At 39.8% G+C, this 24,655-nt stretch overlaps 1 protein-coding gene across 4 annotated transcripts in view; it reads left to right on the top strand.

Annotated features, from left to right (window-relative positions):
* The window catches only part of LOC122874048 (protein sidekick-1-like), a 221,951-nt gene that overhangs the window by 150,447 nt on the left and 46,849 nt on the right, over positions 1–24,655 (top strand). For all 4 annotated transcript variants that reach the window (XM_044191554.1, XM_044191553.1, XM_044191551.1 and 1 more), the window contains 7 exons: positions 588–735; positions 8,402–8,542; positions 10,623–10,804; positions 14,781–14,896; positions 19,191–19,386; positions 20,408–20,506; positions 21,726–21,917. In XM_044191554.1, the coding sequence (XP_044047489.1) occupies positions 588–735; positions 8,402–8,542; positions 10,623–10,804; positions 14,781–14,896; positions 19,191–19,386; positions 20,408–20,506; positions 21,726–21,917 (1,074 nt within the window). The remainder of the gene's footprint in view (positions 1–587; positions 736–8,401; positions 8,543–10,622; positions 10,805–14,780; positions 14,897–19,190; positions 19,387–20,407; positions 20,507–21,725; positions 21,918–24,655) is intronic.

Below are 24,655 nucleotides of genomic sequence, written 5' to 3'. Positions count from 1 at the left end.
TCCAGACAGTGAGGAATGGACGAGAGTTTTGTGCACACTGATTACCAGCTGTGTGTGTATGTGTGCGTACGTGCTTGTGTGTGTGTATGTGTTGTATATCAGATGTTTTGGATTGTATTTTGGAGAGAATGGGCCATTATAAATACAATGAATTTTCGTGTCTGCCAGTGGCTCTGATACACTCGCTGGACTCGCTTTAAATGGCACCCACACACTATCCTTCTCACTTACACAGATACGCATGTAGCTGGTGCGATCATAATCGTGCATCTGTCTGTGGTATCTTCAGGAGAAAGACTGAAAAATAAGCTGGAAACAAGCTGGCAACAATAAACAGAAGCATCTGGGCTTCTTCATTAATCCCACTCTTCCCTCCAAACTTTCTTTCTTGTTGCATCCTGTTGTACTTCTTTCCTTTACAATTCTCTCCAGCTCACCCCCCTTCCTATCTATCTTCCCTCCTTGCTTCTTTTATCTAATCCTCTCTTCTTTCCCCTTGATTTATGGGTCCTCAGTGTCCCTGTGTCTCTGTTTGTCCTCCCTCAGCCAGATATTATCAGCCTCTAATCTTTGTGTCTTCTGTCTAGACTCACCGTGGAAGGTCTACCTATCAGAGGTCGATCCTGTGGTGACTGAGGTATCAGTGGGCGGGCTCACACCTGCCAGGACCTATCAGTTCAGACTTTGTGCTGTCAATCAAGTGGGCAGGGGTCAGTACAGCGCTGAGACGCAAAGGTAAGAGCATGATATGCACATTCGGTCGTTGACACACATCTGAGAGACACACACTCACCACTACCAGTTTTATTAAACACATCCTTCACAATACTTCCTGTGAAGACACACTACTATTTCACTGATGTTTTCTAAAAAGCATGAAACCATTTTTTTATATAGAATATGCTATGATGTATGAGAAATACAAAAATGTTGTTGCCCGTTCCATCTCTGTGTAATGGAATTGGCCAAACTGCCTTACACAAACTAAATGAATAAACTGGAACCTTTCTACAATCAAAAGGCATAGTGTATGCACACCCACACACTTTAATTTGTGTATCTAAGTGTGTGTGTGTGTGTGTGTGTATTTAAGTGTGTGTGTGTGTGTGTGTGTGTGTGTGTGTGTGTGTGTGTGTGGGTAAGTGTGTATGCTGCCATGAGCACGGATAGGGACACGGGATTCAGAGTGAGGATGAAACAGGGATGGATTCTAACAAGACGAGGAGGAAGGGAGCTGCACTTTTTGTTTTGAATCCATTTCCTTTGCAATGAGCAATTTATATTCATCACATCCATGTTGTAGATGTCTACGTGACTGTGTGTTTACATGTGTGTATTTCCCTGCCAGTCTTCTTCCATTGCACATAGTAAACTAAACAGCAAAAATGATGAAATTAACTGTGCACGTGTGTGTGTAAAAGGGAGAGTGTTATTTGGCCTGAAAAGTAAATTGATTGCTGCGTGTGCGTGTGCGCGTGTGCGTGTGTGTGTGTGTGTGTGGTTGCATTTGTGTCCCAAGAGAAAACACTAATGGGGGTAATTATGATGCCTTAGCACTGATGGAACTGGATAGAGTGAAAGAGGGTTGGAGGAGGTGTGGCAGGCCTCTTAACAATTTTGCCCCTGAATACACACATACACCAAATCTCTGACACTCACACACAATACAACAGATGTGGCCGTGCATTGTAAAGTAGACACACAAACATGGTCTTGTCTGGCTAAAGAGAGTGACCACAGGCAGATGCCAGTTGTAGTTCTGCCAAATAGACTCTCAGCAACAACAGCAGCTGTAAACGCTGCCATCACACATTCACACACCTCAGCTTACAGTTCTTCCATTTTCTGTTCTCCTTTTTTCTGCACCGAATCTTCCTCTCTTCTGTTCTCCTTTTATTCAAAATATTTACCACTTATCTTCTTCTGCTTATTGTCTGTCATTACTCTTCTCCCTCCTGTTCCTCTCTTCTTCTTCTGCATGCACCAGTGCATTGTTTGTGTCCAACCTAGTCCACAGTCCAAAGTTGTTAGGGGCACTGGAGAATAGATTAGATTGATCCTCGCTAAATGAAGGACTGGCAGACAGACAAGTCATCACTGGTCAGTGTATCAGAGCAGATGGATACGTCTCTTCTTCAGTGTTTGTCTCATACATAGCCATCCACACTTTGCTTTTCATCTGCTGGATGTTTTCCTGGATAAGACACGCACACGAGCAGTCGCAGACGTCAATGCACGTGCAGCACTTGACACACAGGGAGAGTGAGGCAGAGGAAAATGTCCTGCAGAAGCTCGAACTTCCAAAAGAGAAGGATGACAAAATGCAGTAATGTGGACAGAGTGAGGGAACGGGACAGAGAGTGAAGAAGAACCTTGTAATATTGATGACAAAAAGCCCTTATTAAAGTTTGAACTTCCAGCTGCTTCTGCACTCTCCCATTTTGTTCTTGTCCTGATTAGGATCTTTATCATAACAGCATTAATTCTTTTTTTTCTTTTTCTCTTTGCTTCCCACATTTACGCTGCCTTTCTTTTCTCATTCTCTCTTATTCAAGGCACTGTTGCCCAAGGAAAAAGTGTCCTGGGTGATGGACAGCCACTAAGAGTATATGATTGAATGTGATCAAAGCTGAAAAACATTATCTTTAAATACAAAACTCTCTTGAAGAATCAAATTATAGTATCTGGAGTAAGCCTTAGCAGAGGAAAGACAGATGACGCATAAACTCCTGGCATCATCAGAACTTTAAAGCAACTGTGTCAGTTCTCTTTGCCTTTGCTCTTATTTTTTATTCCAGCTGTTTTGTCAGAACCAGAACACATCAGACTTTAACACTGGATGTGTGATGAAATACTCACTTTTTCTTTCTACCATACACACTCTCATAGACACACAATGTAAAAATGAATGCTTCAGGTGCTTCATAAGGAGATAAAAAAAATCACAGGAGATTTGTCCTGTGCTTTCCAACATGTAAATCTTGAATTATATACTGTATGTGTTTAACTGCTATGCTGAAGGTATGCTATGCAGCTATTCTTTATACTATAGAGCAGAAACATCAAGACAGTTGCAGAGAGAAGGCTTGCAATGAGATGAGGAAGAGCTCATTGTTTGTCCAGCAAAATGGCAGATATTACAGGCATTTCTGTAACTTGCTCAATGTTTTCTTCGCTATCAACACACACAGAAAATGTATCAGGAAATACAATAAAGGCTTATCATTTCTTGAGATCACAGTTCTTGCTGTGTCCACATATGCTGCATAGTACCCATTAGTCGACATTTTTGAAGAGGAGGTAATAAGCTACACCTTAGTCCTACATGTACCCGGTAAATATAAATCACATTGATGCATGCTTTAGATAAAATAGATAGGTGTAACTTTTCACTGTTTGTAGGGCTGTAGGGAAACAAAATACAGAAGTTTACAAGCTATAAAACTATTACTGTGAACATTTTTTGATATAAGCTGGAAAAAACCTCATGCATCATACAACAATAACCAAAAACCAGGTAAATCTGAGTCAAAATAACACAAGAATGAACAAATCAGATGATGTCTGTACTTTAACAATTCCTTTTGCTTTTCATAATGATGGAGTATCTCCTAAAATTAGAGGTTGACAGATTATAAGTTATTTGAGGTGAATATGATAGATCTACAGCATACAGAAAAAATAATTAATTTTCTTTTGTACCTTGCCATACAAGGCCTGTGCAATTATAAGCTTATTATACAGAATGACATGTAAAATATAGTTCTTTGGCTATATACATTAAAGAAAGATGTAACCTCAGACCTCTACTTTGAATCCTACTCGTTTCAATGCAAGGACATTTTTACAAATTTAATGAAAATAATTTTATAAAAACTGCTACATTTTATAGTAGTGATGTGGGTTTTTTTCACTATTAATTTGCGTTATTTTAATATACCTACAAAATAACAGGTCAGCCTTTATTTCCATACCGCTGAATAGACCAGCACTTACTTTGCCCTACTAAGTGGTCTTGTATTATGACAGTTAATTCAACAAGTCATACATTAAACACAAAGTGTGATGTACTTCTTGATCAGTGTCAACCCTATTTAAGATATATCTCTGCCAGCCTTTTTACATGAGAAATTCCATTATTCACATTTTTTACAAAAATTACTACCTTGTGAACTCAACCAGGCAGGCTTTTAACATAAAACAAAACCATGATGGAAAATTTACATTTCCCTTCTCTTTCCATTTATCTAACCTTAACTTACATTTACTTAACTTTACCTAAACTTAATCTAGTAGTTGTCATGGGTAAATCTTTAGCTATTTGACAACAAGCCTGAGTCTACAGTCAAGCTAGCGGTTCTGTGAGGCTGTACTCACACAGCGGTGCTTTTAGCTAAATGCTAAAGTCAGCATGTTAACATGCTAAAAATGACAATGCTAATATGCTGATGTTAAGCAGATGTTCATGTTAACCAACTTAGTTTAGCGTGTTAGCATGTTAACATTTGCTAATTAGCACTAAACAGAAAGTACAGCTGAGGCTGATGGGAATGTCATTAGTTTTGCAGGTCATCAATTTAGTCATAAAGTAGTATTACACAAATTGAAATTTTGCCCTCATGATGGCATTAGATGCCCAGGTGGACATGAATGTGTGAACCAAATTTCATGACATCCAATAGTTGTGGAGACATTTCACTCAAAACCACAAATGTCAACCTCATGATGGCACTAGAGGAAAGGTCAGGGGACCACTAAAGGTCATAAGGATTTATCCTCTGTGGACTATGAATGCCTGTACAGAATTCCATGGCAATCCATCCAATAGGTATTTCAGTCTCGACCAAAGTGGTGGACCGACCGACATTGCCAGATATGCTGCTAGCAAGGCTAAAAACAAACTATTATGTTACATGCTACAGTCAAAGAATGCGTGCTCATGTGAGATGGAAATATGTTGATTAATTTTGAACTGATTTGACCCAACATCTTCAATGTTAAAAATATGCGATATTTTTTTAATGGCTCACTGTTGACAAAATGTTCGTTGTTGGCAACGTTTGTGGTGACCAGGTTCCTGTACAGACATTTTCCAGGCAACACGTCCATGTTAGGCTTATACTAGAAAAAGACCACCTGGACTACATTGAGAGCCAGTTTTTGCAAGAATATTGTTTATTTTCAGCAACACAGAAGGGAATCAGCTGTAACTGGCGCTTACATCCATCGATTACTCATTGTTTGTGAAAGCTCTAATCAGCTTTAAATTAGCTAAACTGATGGACTTCTTGCTTTGATGCAAGGTGTCAGTGCCCCCACACACACACACACATTTAATCATATGTATACACAAACACAGACTGAAGCAGGTATAGCTGTGATTGCCAGTATTATTTGCTTTGTTTGTGTTATAGATGTGACAATAAATCAGGAGAGAAACAGTAAATTATTGCAGCTACCTTGAGAGCACATTAAATTACAGTCAGCCAGTATTGTCAAAAACAACAGTTTGATTCAACATTTTCTTCTTCACCAAACTACAACAATAATAACTGAGCATCTAGTGTCACATGATTTGTTTTGAAGCACTGTTGTCGATATGCAGCAAAAATGTCATTGACCAATCAGGTAATTTGACTACAAATCTATTTTTTACATTGTGAAGTGGCAAACATAAAGCACATATACAGTAGCAAGTATGTGCCTCAGCTGGCTTTGATTTATTGTGAGAATATGCACAAAGTTTCTGTATTTCCCCGACAGAGTCTCTTTAGTGTGTCACCCTCCTCCATTTGTGTAGCTTTTAGCCTCTGGCAAAACAGCACAACATTTAAAGCAGACAAGACTTAAAATGTCAAACAAGAAGAAAATAAGCTCATCTATTCGGCTAGTTCTACCCAATCATGTCACATCTGGTTTCCCTCTCTCCCTTTTTATTTCTGTTGCCCTCTGCCCATTTCTCTCTATTTCCTACTCCTACTGGATCAAAATTTTACTATCCTGTTTGAATAGAGGCAGATTTAACATCCCGGTAACACCATAAAATTCGTGTGTATGTGGATTCAGTGAGAAAGCCCGTAGGCATTAAACTGTGGAGAATGACACAGATAGAAACTTTTATTAATTCCCACAGCAGAGGGACAAAATACATGCCCCCCCCCAACTTTCACTCACACACTAGAAAACATGTACATCTCCTGCAGAAAATGTCCTCTTTTCCTTAATAACAAGGGACAGAGAAAGTGTGTCACACAGTGTTCAGGCAAAGTTAAGGGTTGTGTATGGGTGTAGATATGAATGTTTGTGGGTGTTTGGGTGGATGTGAAGTAGTGTATTAGGTGTAGGTGGGTTGGGGTTTGTATATTTAATCTCTGGTGCGAAGTTGATGTCCTCATGCTGAACCCACTGTATGAAATATTTACTTGTAAATGGCTGGGAGGGAATTAAGGCAATTCACAAGGAGTTCTGCTATCGAGTATAAGTGTGTCAGTGTGCATTTGTGTGTGTGTGTTTTAAACAGTGAATGACCGCATCTGTTCAGTACTGTATGGGTGTTTGTGTAGCGTGAGTTTGTGTATGTGTATTAATGTGCATCATCAATTTCAGTCAAAAGCAGTGGCATAGTTGAGGATTATATATACCCCATTTCCAGACGGCTACACTAATGCCCATCTCATTCACACAAGGCCCATTAGCCTGTGTGTGTGTGTGTGTGTGTGTGTGTGTGTGTAGGTGTGCGTGTGTATGCCTGCAGCACCTGGTGCTGTCTGACAGTGCCTAACCTAATGGAAGTAAAGCACAGCTGTAAAACCACTGGCCTGTGCCATATATCCGCCTGCGCAAGTCTCTAGCTAACAGCTCTCACACCCCTGCTTTCACACACGTATAGATGTGCACACACATTTATAGGCACGTACAGATTCAGACGCACAAATACAGAGAGCCATACCACGGCTAATGGTTCAATAGCTTATAGGGAATCATTCAGGGAGACATGGGGCAAAGAGGGGAAGCAAGGGGGGTTGGAGGGATGTAAATCTCCAGACATAATCCATGGAAGGGAAAAGACCATCGGATGTAGCAGTCTGTCTTAAGCTGGGAGAAATTTGTTTGGTGTGTTTATATGTGTGTGTGTGTGAGCACATATGGCTCTGATTACGTTAGCTGAGCTGCTTACAGTAAAGCCAGAGGCTGACCAGCTCAGCCTGTGTGCTTTACCAACCATGAGAGGGCTGGGAGCTTTAATCACGGGTGGGGCTGCGAAGGGGGGGGCATTACGGAGTAGAAGAGGAGGGAAGGAGATGAGTAAAAGATAGAAGGATGAAATAATTGAGGCCAAAGGACATGATGGATGAAAGGTGAAAGTTTGCAGATGGGAGAGGAAAAAAATGGAGGAGGGGATCAAAATGTCGAAGGAAAGATGGGAAAAAGGTTTGGAGAGACAAGAGAGTTGAAGAGGCCAGAGAGAGCGAGGGATCACACTGTCTCACTGGAAATTAAAAGACGAGCTCTTTGCTCATTCTCAAAAAATAGTGATTTAACTACCTGTTGCTGTCTGCATAGCTGATCTACTGGGGATATTGTGGGAGAGTTGAGGTTGAAATAGAAACTGCCCAGACAAAGATTATAAGTGTACAAACAAGTGGGAAAACTTCAAGTTAAAAGGAGAGATATAACACAGAATATAAACAGTAATCTGCAACAAACAGGTAGTAAATGCCGGTTTGTTGTTCTAAGCTGCCAGTGAATAAAACACAACAGCGACTCAACTTATACCGAGTTCATGAACGCTTTTACATTTGTTGTTTTAAACACCCAGTGTCAGCTCGATCATTCCCAGGAGAAATCCTCTGGCGCACTGGAAGTGATGCGTTAAACATTTTCATCAGCAGCAGCAGTGGTTTGTTTGAAATAAATTAACAATATAGGCAGAGATGAAAAGCAAATGTATTAAATGAAATTGCAAGATACACCAGGAGAATGAGGGATGGGAGAAATGAGCCCAGAATTCAATAAGAATTAATCAGAGCTGCTTAAGCTGTGAGATGATTCTCTATAATAAGTTGCAGCTCTGTCCCATGGATTTCCAGTGACAAACATGATCGATTTGTCTGCAGACAGTCAGTGACCCCCAGACTAGAAAAGATGAAGATACTTGGGAAAGAGAATTTGCTATAAAGAGAATTTGCTATAAAATTCCTTTTTAGCCTACTTACCTAATATACAGCTCCTGTGCAAACTGTCCATATAAGTGATATGTTGGACACCAGATGAAAGGGACAAATACTGTGCCTACACTTCTTCAGCAATACTGATATTCTCATTACAGGACGCCTAATAAACTTAATCAAAATCATTTGTTTTTCTTGCTCTCTCTTCTTTCTTTCTTTGTGTGTGTTAGATTGATGTTGAGGGAGGAGACACCCAGCGCTCCTCCAAAGAATATTGTAGCCAGTGGGCGGACAAACCAGTCCATCATGGTCCAGTGGCAGCCTCCACCAGAACCCCAGCTCAATGGAGCCCTCCGAGGATATGTACTCAGGTATGCAGAAACATACACTCACAGAAACACACACACATACATATTTGGCTTTGTAACATTGCCATTGAAATGTCTTGATTCTGATTGGCTGGTAGGTGTCCATTCATTTTTTGTAAAGTACAAAATATAGACCTGGACACACCAGAAAGTGTCTTTGCATAATATTTGGTTCTAGATGTTTGGTGACAGAGTGTCTACTCGCTACTCGCTGGGCTAGTTGGTAAACTACTGTAGCAACTTATTGTATGTGCAAATGGATCTAATATCTTCATGCACAAGATAAAAAATTCTCATCTTTTGGGACTTTGTGAGCTCTGCACTGTATAGAATTTTTTAAAATACCAAATTGACTACAAATATTGCAGTTGAAATTATACTGGTTTATAGAAACATTTAGTCAGTCGATTGAACACTAGAAAATAAATTGGCTTAAAGTTTGAAAATCGGCTATTCATTTAAGTAATTTATCAAGGAAAAATGCTACCAGAAACATGTTACCAGCAAGTTCCTTCCTTTTTCTTTTTTATAACATTATAAATGTATATAAATTCTGAGTTATTTGGACTTAACATGCTCACCTTGGAAGCTGGAATATTGTGACGAGCATTTTTCACTGTTTTCTGACATTTTATAGACTAAAACTGTAAAAATGACTGATTACCATATAATGCCAATAATTGTTAGTTGCAGTTCTAGTATAGAGAAAACCTCCGAAAATGCATATTGTAAAGAAATATTCATTTTTGCCCCTCATACATAATCACACATTCACGCACAGGCACAAGTGTTCTTTACAGATGCTCTTGCTGCCCTTGGTCCGCTGTCCTTCTCTTTGATGTCTACCTTAAGTGTGACACACTGGGTGTAATCAAACTGTCATCAGCTGCCCTTACAATAATTTGCATAAAATTGCAGTTATCAGGTCTTTATCCTCGTTCAGTGTGTTATCTGCCTCCACTTAGTAAATCAGTTGAAAAAGGAAACGGGTGATCATACATCTCCACTGTATCATTTTGGCTTTATAGGACAGAGCTTCTACCTCCTCTGCCCTCCCCTTTGGATTCTCCTCGTTGTATCAGCTGGGAGATCCTCACTCTGTTTCTCCTGTCGTCTCCCACTTTTTCTCCTCCGTCACTCCCCCCTTCTTCCCCAGTGTGAGTGTCAGTGTATCAGGAGGAGAAAGAGAAGAAAGGGGTTATCGCCTCTCCACTACAGAGATCCCCTGTCAGCCTCCAGCACCCCCTCACTTTGTGTATTTGTGTGTATGAGTGTGTTCCTGTGTGTGTGTGTGTGTGTGTGTGTGTGTGTGTGTGTGTGTGTGTGTGTGTGTGTGTGTATACAGTATGCATGTGTGATAAAGCGCTGACTCAGCTGGTTAAATGTTGGAATATCCTGTTACACTGAATAGGCTCCATATTAAAACGCTGACATGTGGATTATTGCTCCATTCAACTCCATCAGATATGTACAATACCTAAGTAGTATTACACCTCTCTGTCTAGTCGGGTCATATATCCTTTTAAGTGGACATTTATATCACATGTACTAAATCGAAGGCCTTGAAGGTGCACAATTCAGAGATGTCTACCAGGCATTGAAGGTTTTTATTCCTTAGGGATTCAATGTGATTCAAGCGACTTCACACCGATGGAAAATCCTTCTGCACAGTTTCTCTGCCTTTGAGATGGCCAACATAAATGATACTGTGTGAAAGTGAAATTTTTGTTTATTTTAAACTGTATATTCAGGCATATTCAGTATGCACACTGGTATGATTTATTTTATTATATTTTTAAGCTATGTGCAAAGTTTTTCCAGGCTGGGGACATATTTCTCTGAGTACATTTGGTTATATTACATACATTCATTATATGCTTTTGTCCAACGTGACTTACATTTGTTTGCCCGCACATATACATATACAGGTATCTGGAGCAATTCTGGGTTTTTTTCTTGCTCAGGGACTCTTTAAATATGGGTAGAAAGAGCCAGGGATAGAACCATCAATTTGTCTGTGTATTTTGACTTATGCTGAAATGAACATATTTAGATGTGTTTCTGTGTGTGTGTGTGTGTGTAGGTACCGTCTGGCAGGGCTGCCAGGAGACTACCAGGAGAAGAACATCAGCAGCCCAGAGACCAACTACTGTCTACTGAAAGATCTGATCATCTGGACACAATACCAGATCCAGGTGGCTGCCTACACTGGAGCCGGCCTGGGCGTCTACAGCAGCCCTGTCACGGAGTACACTCTGCAGGGAGGTGAGTAACGACACACTCACACAGATTTTTTTGTTTCTTATTCTTGGAGGGACAAGCAAATGTACCAAGAAATTTTGAGATATCAGTCCATCCATATACACATGTTTCTGAACTTAAAGTATTCCCGCATACCAACATATTGATAGTATTATCTTAAAATGTACATCACTTTAATTAAATGCCCAAAGGAAGCTGTTCCTTGCTTGAGTCCTTCGGTCCTGGACCGAAAAGACTTCACGTCTGGGCAATCCCACATTATATGCACATATGTTCCTACTTTGTTATTATGTTAAACAGGGGCAAATGTGTGAGACAAAGCTGGAGTAAGTGTTTCCTGTTGGTCAAATAAAAACTATGAAATTATTTATAGTTAATCACTTGATGATTAAAATTTCGAGACAAGACAGCAATAATTTCCCATACTCCTGTCCGATGAATAGATTGTTGACAGTTCTTTAAGTCAACATACCAGACCTTGGTCTCACTCATTGGGGGACATGTTACTTCTTCTTCTTATTTCTTGTACAAGTTAGATGTAAAACCCCCAACATTTCGATTTGGTGATTGTACAGTTAACAAGTGGATAAATAGGGAGAGCATTATTTCATGGACTCTGTGAGCTTGAGTAAAAGACATTAGCTGTAGATAAAGGGAAGTTGCTTGTAATTGATATGTGTTCTTGAGATCAAATAATCTTTGACCGTCATTATTAATAATATGAAAGAGAGTACCAAGTACAAGTATGAAGACCATATGTTTCCCACCTAAACATATTTTTAATAACTGGCATGTGAGTATGCCATTTCCCACACTTTTGCAGTTACCTAGATATTTGCTTTTTATGTGTTTTAGAACCTAAAGATAAAGTGCATTGAAGAAAGATACATATTGATGCAATTGTGTGGACCCATACATCTCTAAAAAAATGTTTACAGTACACTACACAATGCATGCAGTCATTTCTATAATGGTAGCAGGTTGTAGTATAGTGAGTAGAGAGACCATCCTCAACTATTTTTACTTTTTTGGGTAGAGATCAACCGACTGAGATCACAGTTACAGGCAGCAGCAATGAGCTACCGCCGTAGCTTCACTCTCAGTGATAGGATGAGGAGCTCAGCTTTGAGAGGAGCCAGTTGAGGCAGTTCAGACTTGAGTTAAAGTTGCCCTCAAAGGCATATCAGCTTCAACCATCTGGGAGGAGACGCTAGGGGCGACCCAGGACACACTGGAGGGACTACATCTCCCCTCTGGCCAAGGAACACCTTGGAAAGCTGCAGGATGAGCTGGAGGAAGTTAGTGGGGAAAGAATGTCTGTACTGCACTATAAATATGTTATATGATAAGTAATAGTGTGTTGATTGTAATAAACATCGCTGCACAGATGAATACATTTTCAAGCCTGTTAAACATAAATCCTTGCAGAGACAGTGAGAGAAGGAAGAATGTAAGTGAAGACAGTAAAGGAAGACGAGAGGAAGTGGTCATGGGGGTAAATCTTCTTTAAACACGTGCTCTTCTCTTCCTGACTTTTATTCCAACAGTATATTATCATTGTTAAAGATGGGCTGAGCTACACACACACACACGCATGTGCACATAAAACTCACAGTCATTATTACAAGAGTTCAGGACAGGTTTATAGACTCAGGAGAGGGAGTTAGGCTCATTAATTATTCTAATGTGGTTTAATGGGAGTGGCTGCAATGTATTAGACATTTTCTCTCTCTCACTATCTCTGAGAGGATGTGGTTGAACTCCGTGTTAGACTCTGATAACATTGCTCTTCTCCGGCTCTCTCACATAGAGGCATACACGCATACTAAGATTCCCCCAGAGGACAGAGTTTAGTGTTTTATCTGTAGCTGTGAGCTGCGAGAGGTTAGAAGCCGGTCCCCAGGAGTACAGTCAGCATGGCAGGGGGGGAGAGATCATCTTTAACATCAATTAATCTTCCGTCTCCCTCTCTGTCTTCTCATCCTTTGGCTCGCTTCCTCTCACTATCTCTTCCCTTCCATTTTTCACTAGTTTTTGTTCTGGTCTCTGCACTTTCCACTCTGTACAGTATACTCTGTGTGTCTGTTTGTCGTCTGGCCTCTTTGGCTCAAATTTAAGATGTAAAGGGAGTTCCCATCATGCCTTATCACTCTGTGGCTTTCTAGCATCAGTATAAACTCCTTACAGTGCAATCACCATAACGTGCCCACAGACACACACACACACACACACGTAGAAACACACACATGCACTTACACATTTCACAGTCACACTCTTCTCCTCCTCCTGGCTTTAATGTTGTCATGGACCATCTTATAGATAGATCCCATATAACGCAGAAAGATTCATATGTAGAGACACATTCATACACTGACAAGAAGGAAGAAAAATAAACACAAGAGACAGTGGTCCAATCGTGGACTGGATGAAATATATCTGTGTCTAGTTTTTGAGAACCTAAAACTACATGTTCAGCCCTTGTTTACCATATTTACTTCCCACTGGCCTCCATTTTTTTTCAAATTGAACAAATAACCTACATTTCATAGAAAAAGCTGTTATAATATACACTTTATATTCTACAACTTCTCTTGTTAGACATTTCCCATCATATCTCTTTACTCTCTGGTGGATTATTGGCCATGTTTATACACGTTTCAAACAGACTTATTGCTATTCTGCTATTTATATTAATTATTACTGTCCCGTTTTAGTTTGACTGCAAATTCTTGTTGTTAAATTTTTTTATTGCTGAATAATTGAACTGAGATTCAAATTTAAACACAGAAAAACCAGAGAGTCCTAGTCTATTACTGATTAGTAACATGGATGTGTTGATGTTTTTGTTTTTTTCTGTACAACAAAGTACTAATAATACTGGTGCACCACAATTATAAAATAAATTAGCAAGTAAATGTATTTTCCATGGATAGAATAGAGATATATGTTTAAGTTAAAGGGGCACTCCACTGATTTATCACATGAAGTTCAGTTTACCTGTCATGAGGAGTACTGTGCAGGCTTACGTGTCGGGTTTGAAAGAAGTGGGTATTCAGTAGGCATTTATTTTCTAATGAAAGACTTTATCCAGTTGCATTTTGGGAAATGTAAGAGTTAGAATGTAGTGTTTCTTGAGCTTGACCCATACTGTGGACTAAAAACCAGGCTATCTCGGCCTCTGCTGCTTCGATTTTGACCATTCTCTGTAAAATCTCTCTCTTGTGACTCCTCCAACTTTATGGGAGTGCAATGGTAAATCGCTGGAGTGCCTATTGTAAGTTAAGTATTAATACAGATCCAGTGTCATGATTCTTATATCTAATATATTGTATTTTTTAATCAATAAATCACAAGTTACATTATGTGGGAAGTAAAGTTGACAGGGCTGCTTGGTTAGTAAAGGGAGAGTGACGTGGTTACAGGGCTGAACCAACAAATCCAATGAGTTATCTAACTTTCTGTGGCCACTGCATGGCCTCCTGAGGTCACTGACTGAAAGGCTTAATAGATTTAATTAATCATTTTAGCTGTCTTTATGAGCCATCATTGTTCAGAACCAGTCACTGAAGGGGCAGTACCCTAATCTCACTTAGTCATTCATAAACTGATACTATGCAAAATACATGAATGCAAAATAAAATAGATTGAATTTTATTGAAAAATTAGGTCATTTTGCAGCAGAGAATAGCAGTGTAGGTTTGGCATTCAACTTTTGCAAGCTTAGCAGATATTTTTAATTAAAAAATGAACTGAATCTCAACATGAAATATTGAAATATGGTGCTGTATGTGATATTTAAAACCATTACTTGTTGAAAAAGTAAAAGCATAACACAGAAAACTGTTCTGCATCTTAGGGCTCCAAGTCTGTTACTGTATATGTTTTTTCCAGTGTATCTAAACACTCATCCTCTTCCTCTTGGTGAACCCATTGCAGCTAAATGTTATGTGTGTGTGTGTGTGTGTATCTGTGTGCTTAGTTCCCACAGCACCTCCGCAGGAAGTGGAAGTTGTAGCTATCAACTCGACTACCATCCGCTTCACCTGGAACCCTCCACCTCAGCAGTTTATTAATGGCATCAACCAGGGATACAAGGTAAGCCTCTGGATGTGTGTGTATGTTACAACACGAAGTAAAACAAGTCTACAAAAAAAAGTTGTCTACATAAAAAACAAACAAACAACATTTTCTCATATGTGCAGGATTTCACCTGTATTTTTTACTAGAAATTGAATTGTACTGTAACTGTACTGTAAGTTAGTTGATGTTGTATAGAAAGATTAATGTAAATTAAATGTCTTTTGCCTCTTTTGAATGTTCACATCTGTTCTCATCATCAAAATGATTATAAAAACAACCGCTATCCATTTACTAAAATTAGAAGTGATATTAAATATGCAGTATTGCAGACAAGACATTAGCCAGTATTTTAATAATAATATTGAGTGATGAAAAATCTTTTTTCACGTTATTTATCAATTCAAGTGATTTAATTAAAATGAAAACAGATGCTTGTAAAATACATCTTTGCCTCTGTGTCGGTGTGTGAGTAAATTTTGTGAAAAATCTCTCATTGGACTTTCAGCTCATAGGTTATGTCCCAGGGTGCACTGCCTTGCTCTTTTTTACCCCTAACCTTAGCCAAGCCACGTAAGGGATCAGCTCCACGTAGAAATGAAAAAGACTGATGGAGATACAGGAAAAAGAGAGGATTGAATGGGGAAAGAGGAGGAGGTGTTGAGAAAATAAGGAGCGGGAGACCGAAGAGAAGTAAGAGATAACAATAAAGAAGCAGGTTCATGAGGAGCAGGGTGAGAACGAAGGATTGAATAGTGTGAGTGATCTATATGTACTAGTTTCTGGTATGTGATTTCTTCTTCACTTCATTGTGGCAAACAAAACCCCTTAGGAACTGATTAACATGACAAAGAAAACACATTGCATTCTTGCTGTGCATCACTGGGTCTGTGTATGTGTGAGAATGTGTTTTAGAGAGTCTGAATGTTGGTGTCTTTGTCGGTTGATAAATACTATGAATATGGCTTTCCATCTGTTTGATTTGGCTCTCTGATGCTGTCTCTGTATACCAGCCTTTACCATTTCAAATCAGTGGAGCCTCACAGTGCTGCTCTGCACATGTGGGTGTGCGTCTTTGGTTGTGTTGTGCTGGTTAGAGGACAGTAGATAATGATATTAATTAAAGGAGGATATGAAGCAAAGCCTCATCTCATCTCATCCCCCCACAGATCACTGACTGTATACAATACCCTTAATAATATAGTTCAAAACTGATTGCTGGAGGGAGAACCACTTGAGAAGACAAGTTACATGTTTTCCATTTCCACGTCCTTGAAACTGTCTTATGACTTACTTCAGATTTTCTTTTAGAATGATATGAGTTTTAGACAGTTATCTAGCTATCTATATATCCATCTATTTGTCTGTCTGTCTATTTATTTATTTATCTATCTCAGCTTACTGATAATCATAAAAGAGGTGTATACCAACAGACAAAGAACAGAGCAGTAGTCTTTCATTAAACAGATTGCATTTTGCCTGAATTCTCATGGCTTCTCTTCTATACAAAATAGTTTTTATAAAAAATGTAAACATACAGTATGCAAAAAAAAAGAGCACTTACTAGCCAAGTATAAAGAAACCTTTATGAAGTATTTTACCTGAGACCTTAGGTAACACATGTGGCAGCACAAAGATCAAACAGTTTTTTCCAGTGTGTACCATAGTGTTATATTGTCCCTGGTCCAGGGTCTACTTGGGGACAGTGCTGTGCTGCATTGTGTTCTTCAGCACACTTTGGGTTTCCATTGCAATCTGGTTCAGAATCCACACGTTACTATAGCAACAGCAGACCCAATCATCCCAGGACCTGATGCTTGAGGGTGCCAGATCAGCAGTCTTTTACTGCACCCAAACTGTACTGTGCTGATAATAAATTACTAATAGAAACCCTCATTTTACCATGACACACTGGGTGCAGTGCAGCACCCTTTAGGCAGAGAGAATAGCAGCCACTCAACTGTCTCTGCAAATCACCGGCTTTACCCTAATAGGAGATTGATTGGCTTCCTGTTGCAGATTGTAGAGGTAATATGAAGCAGTGTGTACAGTGGAACAACATTTACAGTGTTAATTCTGAACATTTCTTTTTGGTGTATTTGGCAACATAAGTGTGTTCTTGTAACACTTATTCCACAGATCTATTCAGAGCCATATGTCTGGGGGCTGTGCTGCAACAATCCACAACACCCAAAAAATCCAAAACGGTTAACTAACGTGAAGCATATTGACTGAATAAACAGTAAATAAATAACAACTACAGCTCCAATATGTCTGAGGCTGTGTCCAAAATCGCTCTGTTGTTTATTCATTCACCACTCCCCATGTAACTCTAAAAATTTACTCTGTAGTGAGCCATACATTGAGATTTTTGACATTTATTAATCATCATCATTGTGCATCATCACTTAAAGGTGTTGAGTCTTACAAATTTTCACGTCTATACAATGCAACGCTTTGACTAGAGTGTACAAGCCATGGACATGCAAAACCCTAAAGGGAGTTGTGGTTTGTGAATGCTAACAAAATAATCGTTCCGTGTTGCACTGACAAGGTGTAAAAAGTACAGTGGTAGAAACTCTATTAACTTAGAGTAAGGACAGAATACATAATGAAACCGAAACTTGGATCCATTATCCAATAGATTTGAAATCCTGTTCAACCAATTATCCAATGACAATTGTACACCTGTTCTAGGTTTACTATATATGTGTTTGCCTCATGTCTTTGTCTAGTTTGACTCTGATTAAGACACAGTAGTGCTGAGACATTAGGCTGCTTGCACAATTAAAGGCTGCAAATCAATCAGTGTGCTCCAGTCCCTTTTTTCCCCTTGGACCTCAGTATTATATATCAACTTTTTTTTAAAGTAAATTGTAGAACAGAGACTAGTGGAGCTCACAAGGGGACCTAGAAGTAGTTTGGAACTTAAGCTCTCTGTTGAAATGACCTCTCTGGAGAAACGGCAGTGAATAACTAAACCTCTTTGACCTGTGAAGCTTCATGAAGATGTGGCACAGTCATTGGGTTTCCGCTAGATTATATTAAATGAAAAATTCACAGTTTCAACTGGTTATTCCAACACTGTTTGCATGTGGCAATTATAGCATTTTAATTAAGATTAGGCGCTCTCTTAAAGTTGTAGACTACCCATGTAATAATAGGGATTTTTACTGTACAGGGAAAGTGTGGAGAGAATAGGTTACACACTGCATGCCATCAGTGATACTGCATACAAAAACAAGCCTGTCGCCTAATCAAAAGTGTTGGTTACCATTAGTTGGTTATCATTTACTGGACAGAGAATAAACTAGAACAAAGAAGAAATAGTCTGTAATACTTGAGACAGGAGGTGAGACAGTGGGAGTGTCTGCAAAGCATTTAGAGCACAGACGTTGTGCCTACAGGTCACAGTTTATGAAGTTGGAGATCAAATACAGATACAAATAGAAGCTTTGCTTTGCACCCCTGCTAGCAATGCAGGGATAACAAATGTATGTAAATATCTCACTAACAATATGCCATTAAAGAGACATTTTGAATTCTATAATCAGTTGCCGCTTGTGTGTAAACAGTCTTTTTTTTTGTTTTTTTTGCATTTACCCACCAACAATCCATTGTACTTCTTAACTTGGCCCTAAGTCTACATTATTATTACTATAAATATGGGTACCATGTCACAGCGTTGCCCATGGCTTATCTCTCATTATGAATATATAAGTGTATGCTTTTCATAGTTTGTTTTGGTGGCTAAAGCAATAACGCACACCAAACTGATGTGGTTCTGAATATAAATCAAGTCTCACAATAGACACAAATTAACCTTTTATTAGGAGTTTAGTTGGACTGATAATCAAACTTAGTGTTTGTTTTCATGATAATGGCCTGCTGGCAAGAATTTATGTTGAGTGTTACATTCATACGTAAATAAATGCTTAAATTTGAATATGTTTGGAATGCAGATAACTTTTCCTGGGAATGAAACATGAATATTGTTTTGCCATTTTGACAAATTTGTAAATAGCATTTGGCAGTTTTAAACTTTAATGACGAAAAACCCTTGGGTATCAGCCTAATTCAAAAACGATTCACTGTAGCCCATACTGTCGTTCAAATACGTTTTGTCTCAAAATGCAGTTTGAATAATAAGATTTGAGTTGACTGCTGAGTTAAAATAACGGAAACATACAACAAACAAATAACGGCGATGGACATTTTATTTTCTGCGGTGACCTGCTGGACGAAAGAACATTTAATCGATATTATTGGGAACGCAGAGGTCACCAGTAACCATTTTTCTCACTTAACACAGCTGCTGGTCTGGCCAGAGCAGTGTCCAGAGGATGTTACCGTGGTAACCATCACCCCAGACTACCCCGGTTCACGCCACACAGGATTAGTCAGCGGACTCAAGAAATTCACCTGGTACTTCGGCTCCACCCTCTGCTTCACAACACCTGGAGACGGCCCCCGCAGTCCGCCCACCCTGCTGCAGACACACGAGGACAGTGAGTACACACAAACACACACACAAGCACACACACATACACTTCAGTGTGAATAAAGCCAGAACAGAACACAAAGAACTCTATCAGCCTCTCCTGTGAATAATAATGAAAGTGTATTGACTTGATCGTTGTTCAGTCCAGCTGTTTCTATCAGTGTGATACACAGCTGTGTACACAATGTCTTTACACCAACACCCCCAGTTTTCTCTCCGGCTCTTACTTTCTTTTCTCTCCTTTTTAATCTTTTTGTTCCTACTTTCCCCTCCACTTCCCCACTTTCATTTTTCCCCCACTGTGTCTTTTTAAAGGGAATTGATTCATATGTTTTCAGACATACTGGTATTTATAGCCTACTGTTCCATGGATAAACATAATAGCTGCCACTCCCAGTTGCAAGTACACATGCACACAGTCATACCGTCAAATAAACACAATAGCCTATAGGCAGACAGACAAGCAATTATTACCAACCAGCAATTATCGAGCGGGAAAGGGATATTAGAGGCCATTTGTACACACACACAAACACACACTTGTACATACACACACACACTCCCACACGTACACACAGATATTGATTGGGTGGTGAGCGTGTTGCAGGGTTAACGGTGGGTGTAATTCTTGCTTGATGATAGCTTTTTGTGTGTGTGTGTGTGCGTGCGTGATTGTGTGTGAGTGTTATTGAATGTCTCAGATGAATAGCTTAATCGCTCTGCAGGGAGAGGGGTTAGAGAGCCATACATGAAATGAGAAACGACAGGCATGCATGCACCTGAGTGTGTGTGTGTGTGTGTGTGTGTGTGTGTGTGTGTGTGTGTGTGTGTCAATGTGGGTGGTCAATGCAGATGTGATTAGGAGGTGGTGTGTGAAGCTGAAGAGCAGTAGGTAATAGGCTGCATACAAAAGAGATATGTGTGCTTTTGTAGAGGGATAAATTACTAAAATCTAACACTTTCTGAATTGAGGTTTCTGTTGAAGAAGTTGAAATATAATTAATATTATCTGATGTATGTGTTTTCAGCACCTGGACCTGTTCGCCGGCTGAGCTTCACAGAAATCTTGGACACGTCACTCAAAGTCAGCTGGGCAGAGCCTGAAGACAAGAACGGCATCATCACTGGTTAGAGCATTACAACGTCAAAGTATAAAATCTCTTAACAGTCGCTCACGAATTCCTCCACCACCTCCATCTTCCCTCCATAATCAAGAAACTTTCATTTTAACACTTTATTTTCAGTCCCATTAACAGTTGTGATGAAAGAAGCTTAAATTAGGTTAGAATGTTCTTGCCGGAAAGTAAAACACACAGTGATTAGACATAATATGCCCAGTGTTTCCAATTAAAAGGTATTCTTCTCAGGTGGACAAATACAGTGTGTAGAATGACAAATTAAAGTAAAAAAGTGAAAAGCATCCCCTTGAGGCAAGCAGCAGTGAGTGAGGAGCCCTAAAACATCTATACTTTCTTCAGTATTCTCCGCTTAGTCTCTTATTTTCTGTCTGGCTTCCACAGACATCCCCCTGTCTCTAACGCTGTTTTTGTGTACAACTGATTCATCATCAGCTAATCCCTTCTCTCTGCAGCTTGTCTTCTCACATTATCTCCAACATGCCCTCATCCTACGCCTCCCAACACCCAGGGTGTTGTTTGTGTGGCGCACCACAGAGCTCAAGGCACTTCTCCCTCCCAATTCATTTTGCCTCAGCTCCTCCATGGCTCTGTTAGACAATGTTGCTGGTGAACACGACAAGCTGCTGGGAATTAAGCGATCACACTACATTGTGTGTGTGTGTGTGTGTGTGTGTGTGTGTGTGTGTGTGTGTGTGTGTGTGTATGCTTATGTGTCTGTGTGCTGACATGGCCGCACCATGCCCGACATTGATCAGGCACTGACACAACACGACCACAGTCTAACAGCACAAGGCTGCAGTGGCTTTACAGTCAGCTTACACATTCAGAGGAGTGGGAAAATTATTATTCAATCAAGGTCACCTTGAACATTTACTCTTTTCTCCTCATCCTGCTTTTCATCCAGCACCTGGTGAGCAGGGAGACAGATGAGGGACCATTCGCTCTCTCCAGGGCTTTGCACACAAGTGGCCTCGCACTCACACACGTTTGAAGGTGGTAGAAGGTGATGCATGACTGTGAAGATGCGAAGGGACAGACAGGGACTTTGACTGTAGTTATCCCTCCCGCACTCTCTTCCTCCTTTTTGGCTCTGTACCTCTCATTATGTGTATGTGTGTGTGTGTGTGTGTGTGTGTTTGTGTGCATACATGTCTGCACATGTCTATATGCACATTTATTAAACCAGCGTGTGCTCTACACCCCGCAGGCTATGTGTTGTGGTGGGAAGCATCTGGCGTGGAGTCGAGTCGCGAGGAACGTTCACTGTCCAACTCCACCCTGCAGTACCAGCTGACCGGCCTCACCTCCACCACCGTGTACACACTACAGGTGGCAGCACTCACTGCCGCAGGACGGGGTGTGGTCACATCCTCCACCATCTCCACTGGAGTCCCACCAGGTACTGTAAATACACACACATTCGCACATGGTGACAGTGGATGTTAAAAAAAGATTTTGGCGTGTGTGTGTGTGTGTAGCAGAGTAAATATGACTGATGAGCTCTTACGATGCCATTGTCTTTCCTCAGGCTGATAAGTGGCTGTTACTGTGCATCCATGAATCATCACCCACACAACCAACACACACAGTCTCACACAAGAGTTAGTCATTTACAGCATCTCAGAGAGCGCATGAGTGTGTGGTATATTTGTGTGTATGTGTGTATACCGTGTACACACCATGATTGTGGGCATGATGAGTTTGTATGATTGGACTTAGGCCAAGTTGCAATCATTATTAGTGCTGATTAACTGCAAATGGCGAAGTGGAGGGAATGCAGCAATGAGAGAGGGCAAGAGACAATCAAAGAACAGGACTGAAGAAGGGAGAGCAGATAGAGAAACATAATGAGGGAACAACAGAGAACACAAAAAAATGCAATCTCCAAAGAACAGAAGACCAAAGTTTCTCAGAAATGGACAGAGACGCAGAGAGAAAGTGGAGGAGAATGGAAGAAAAACCCGGCTCATAAAGCAGGATTTCTGTCCTAACATTTTCTGATGACTAATTTATGAATAAAAGCAGAAAAAGTGAAAGCAAGATGGATACAGACAGTTCTTAGATTCAGAAGTCATTCATTAATTCATGAATGCAAAAGACTGAAGGAAAGACGGAGGACTGAAGATTAGGAAAAAGAACTAAAGAATGAGCAGAAGGAGAGAAAGAGAGAGATCCACCGAGCATAGATTCTTGTCTTGTTTATTTATTCATGTATTCATGGAGTTGAGAGAATTTTGTCATTCATATGAGCAAGGCAGCTGATATCAACATTTCCATATTATAACCCTTACAAGTTTGCTGCATGCACTTACGGAGCAATGGTGGATGATAGCTATAATTTGTTTTTGTTGCACACATGTACCTCGCTGTATTCAGAAAAAAATATTGCCTTGTTTCCATAATAACTGGACCCAGTCATGTTATATAGTCCTTTTACGATAAAAATCCCCTCAGATATTCTGGTGTCCCAGTGTACTGATGTGTTACAACACACACACACACACACACACACAGCTTTACAGATCTGCCATGTTCAGCAAATATGATGCTTGTGATGCTGCAGCAGAATTGGATGGATTACAGCAGATCACACCAGAGCACTTACATCATCCAGGGATACCAAGTATTATACAAACACAATGAAGAGAAGTGGTTGAAAAGTGGGTCTGAAGTGCTCGGTCTTGTTGTGATTGAGTGAAACAATTTAGAGCAAAGTGGATTATGATGATTTATGATTACGTAAATGTCCTTAACAGAAACAAGCTGCTATATGTTTTATTCGTTAGGACCTGATTTAAAACAACAACAACAAAAACCAGGATATTGCCTGAGTCTCCAGAGCAGTTGTCAAATGTGCTGCCTGCCTGACCGATGCCAATTCAGTTCAACAGCTGTCAGTGAAGAAGTCTATTCAGAGCCAGCTATAAATTGTGAGTGGCATTTGAAAGGTGGAGTTGTAAACCTTTCATTGGAATATTTAGTTCTGGTTCAAGTGTGCATACAAAACGTATTATTATTCCTCTTTGATTTATTCCAGCTTTAGAAAAAAAAACACCTCGCCACCAGGAGAAAATAATAATAGTCGTCTGGTTGCTTGTTGTTGACCAATTTCAGTGCATCTCTCAGCTTGAATGTGACAGAAGCAGCTATTCAAACTTTTAGTCATTGGTGTTTAGCAGCACGTGCCAAAGAACAAACTTGGGCCACATCAATGATGCTATTGTCAGAGAATTTTCTTTGTACTATAAGCTGAATTAGTTGATTTCCAATTGTTCTTTCCTCCAGTTATTGATACTGTCCCATTTCTACTATTTGTCAGTTGGGGAAGACAGTTACTGTCTAATTATTTTTCATGAGGAATATCCTCACAAAATAGCTTTTTAAAGGTTGGCGTTCCTCCTACATTTTAATCATAGATTCTTTGTGGGAGGAAGGAACCTGCGAGATACAAACATATATTAGACTTAAAATATGAAGAGACTGTCTGTCAGCTACATTTTGTTGGCTCTGTGGACATGTTTATATTTTAGGTGTATTGGATTTTGGACAAAGTGATCAGATACATAATAATTGATCGGTCAGACACAGATCAGATGCAGCTTGAAATGGACCAAACATTTTGGATTGGGGAAGCTGTTTTCAGCTTCTCTCGTGGTTGTGGCGTTCAGGCTGCCACAACTGGTCAGCCACATTGCTCATTTCCTGTCACTCATTATTGCCACAGAGATGGAACGGTATTAGAATAAGAATGGGTCAAATATAATTTATGAGGCTTGCAGCTTATTCAGACATTTATAGGTCTTGAATGGACTTTAGTGAACTGTGCGTTTAATTCACCTCTCGCCTCCACTGGTGTACAGATTTATCTCTCTGTATGGTATTGTCGACCTTGGAAATATGAATTAAATCTGACAGAGAGAGATATACAGCTGTAGCATAAGTGCCTGTGCTTTAGTAAAATTAACATTTTTTTTCTGTGGCCAATCTTTTATTTTCCTTTTTTATGGCCAAGCATGGACACATAAAAAAATGACTGGAGGCAACTTCTTGGCTCACTCCTACGTAAAGCCTCTTTGGTACTTAAGTCATTATTAGCGACATGATTTACTTCTTTTTCTCTTTCTATTATCAATGTTA

Source organism: Siniperca chuatsi, linkage group LG3 (assembly GCF_020085105.1).
Source record: "Siniperca chuatsi isolate FFG_IHB_CAS linkage group LG3, ASM2008510v1, whole genome shotgun sequence".
In the NCBI taxonomy this organism is placed as follows: Eukaryota; Metazoa; Chordata; class Actinopteri; order Centrarchiformes; family Sinipercidae; genus Siniperca; species Siniperca chuatsi.
This window is presented reverse-complemented; position numbering and strand designations above follow the sequence as displayed.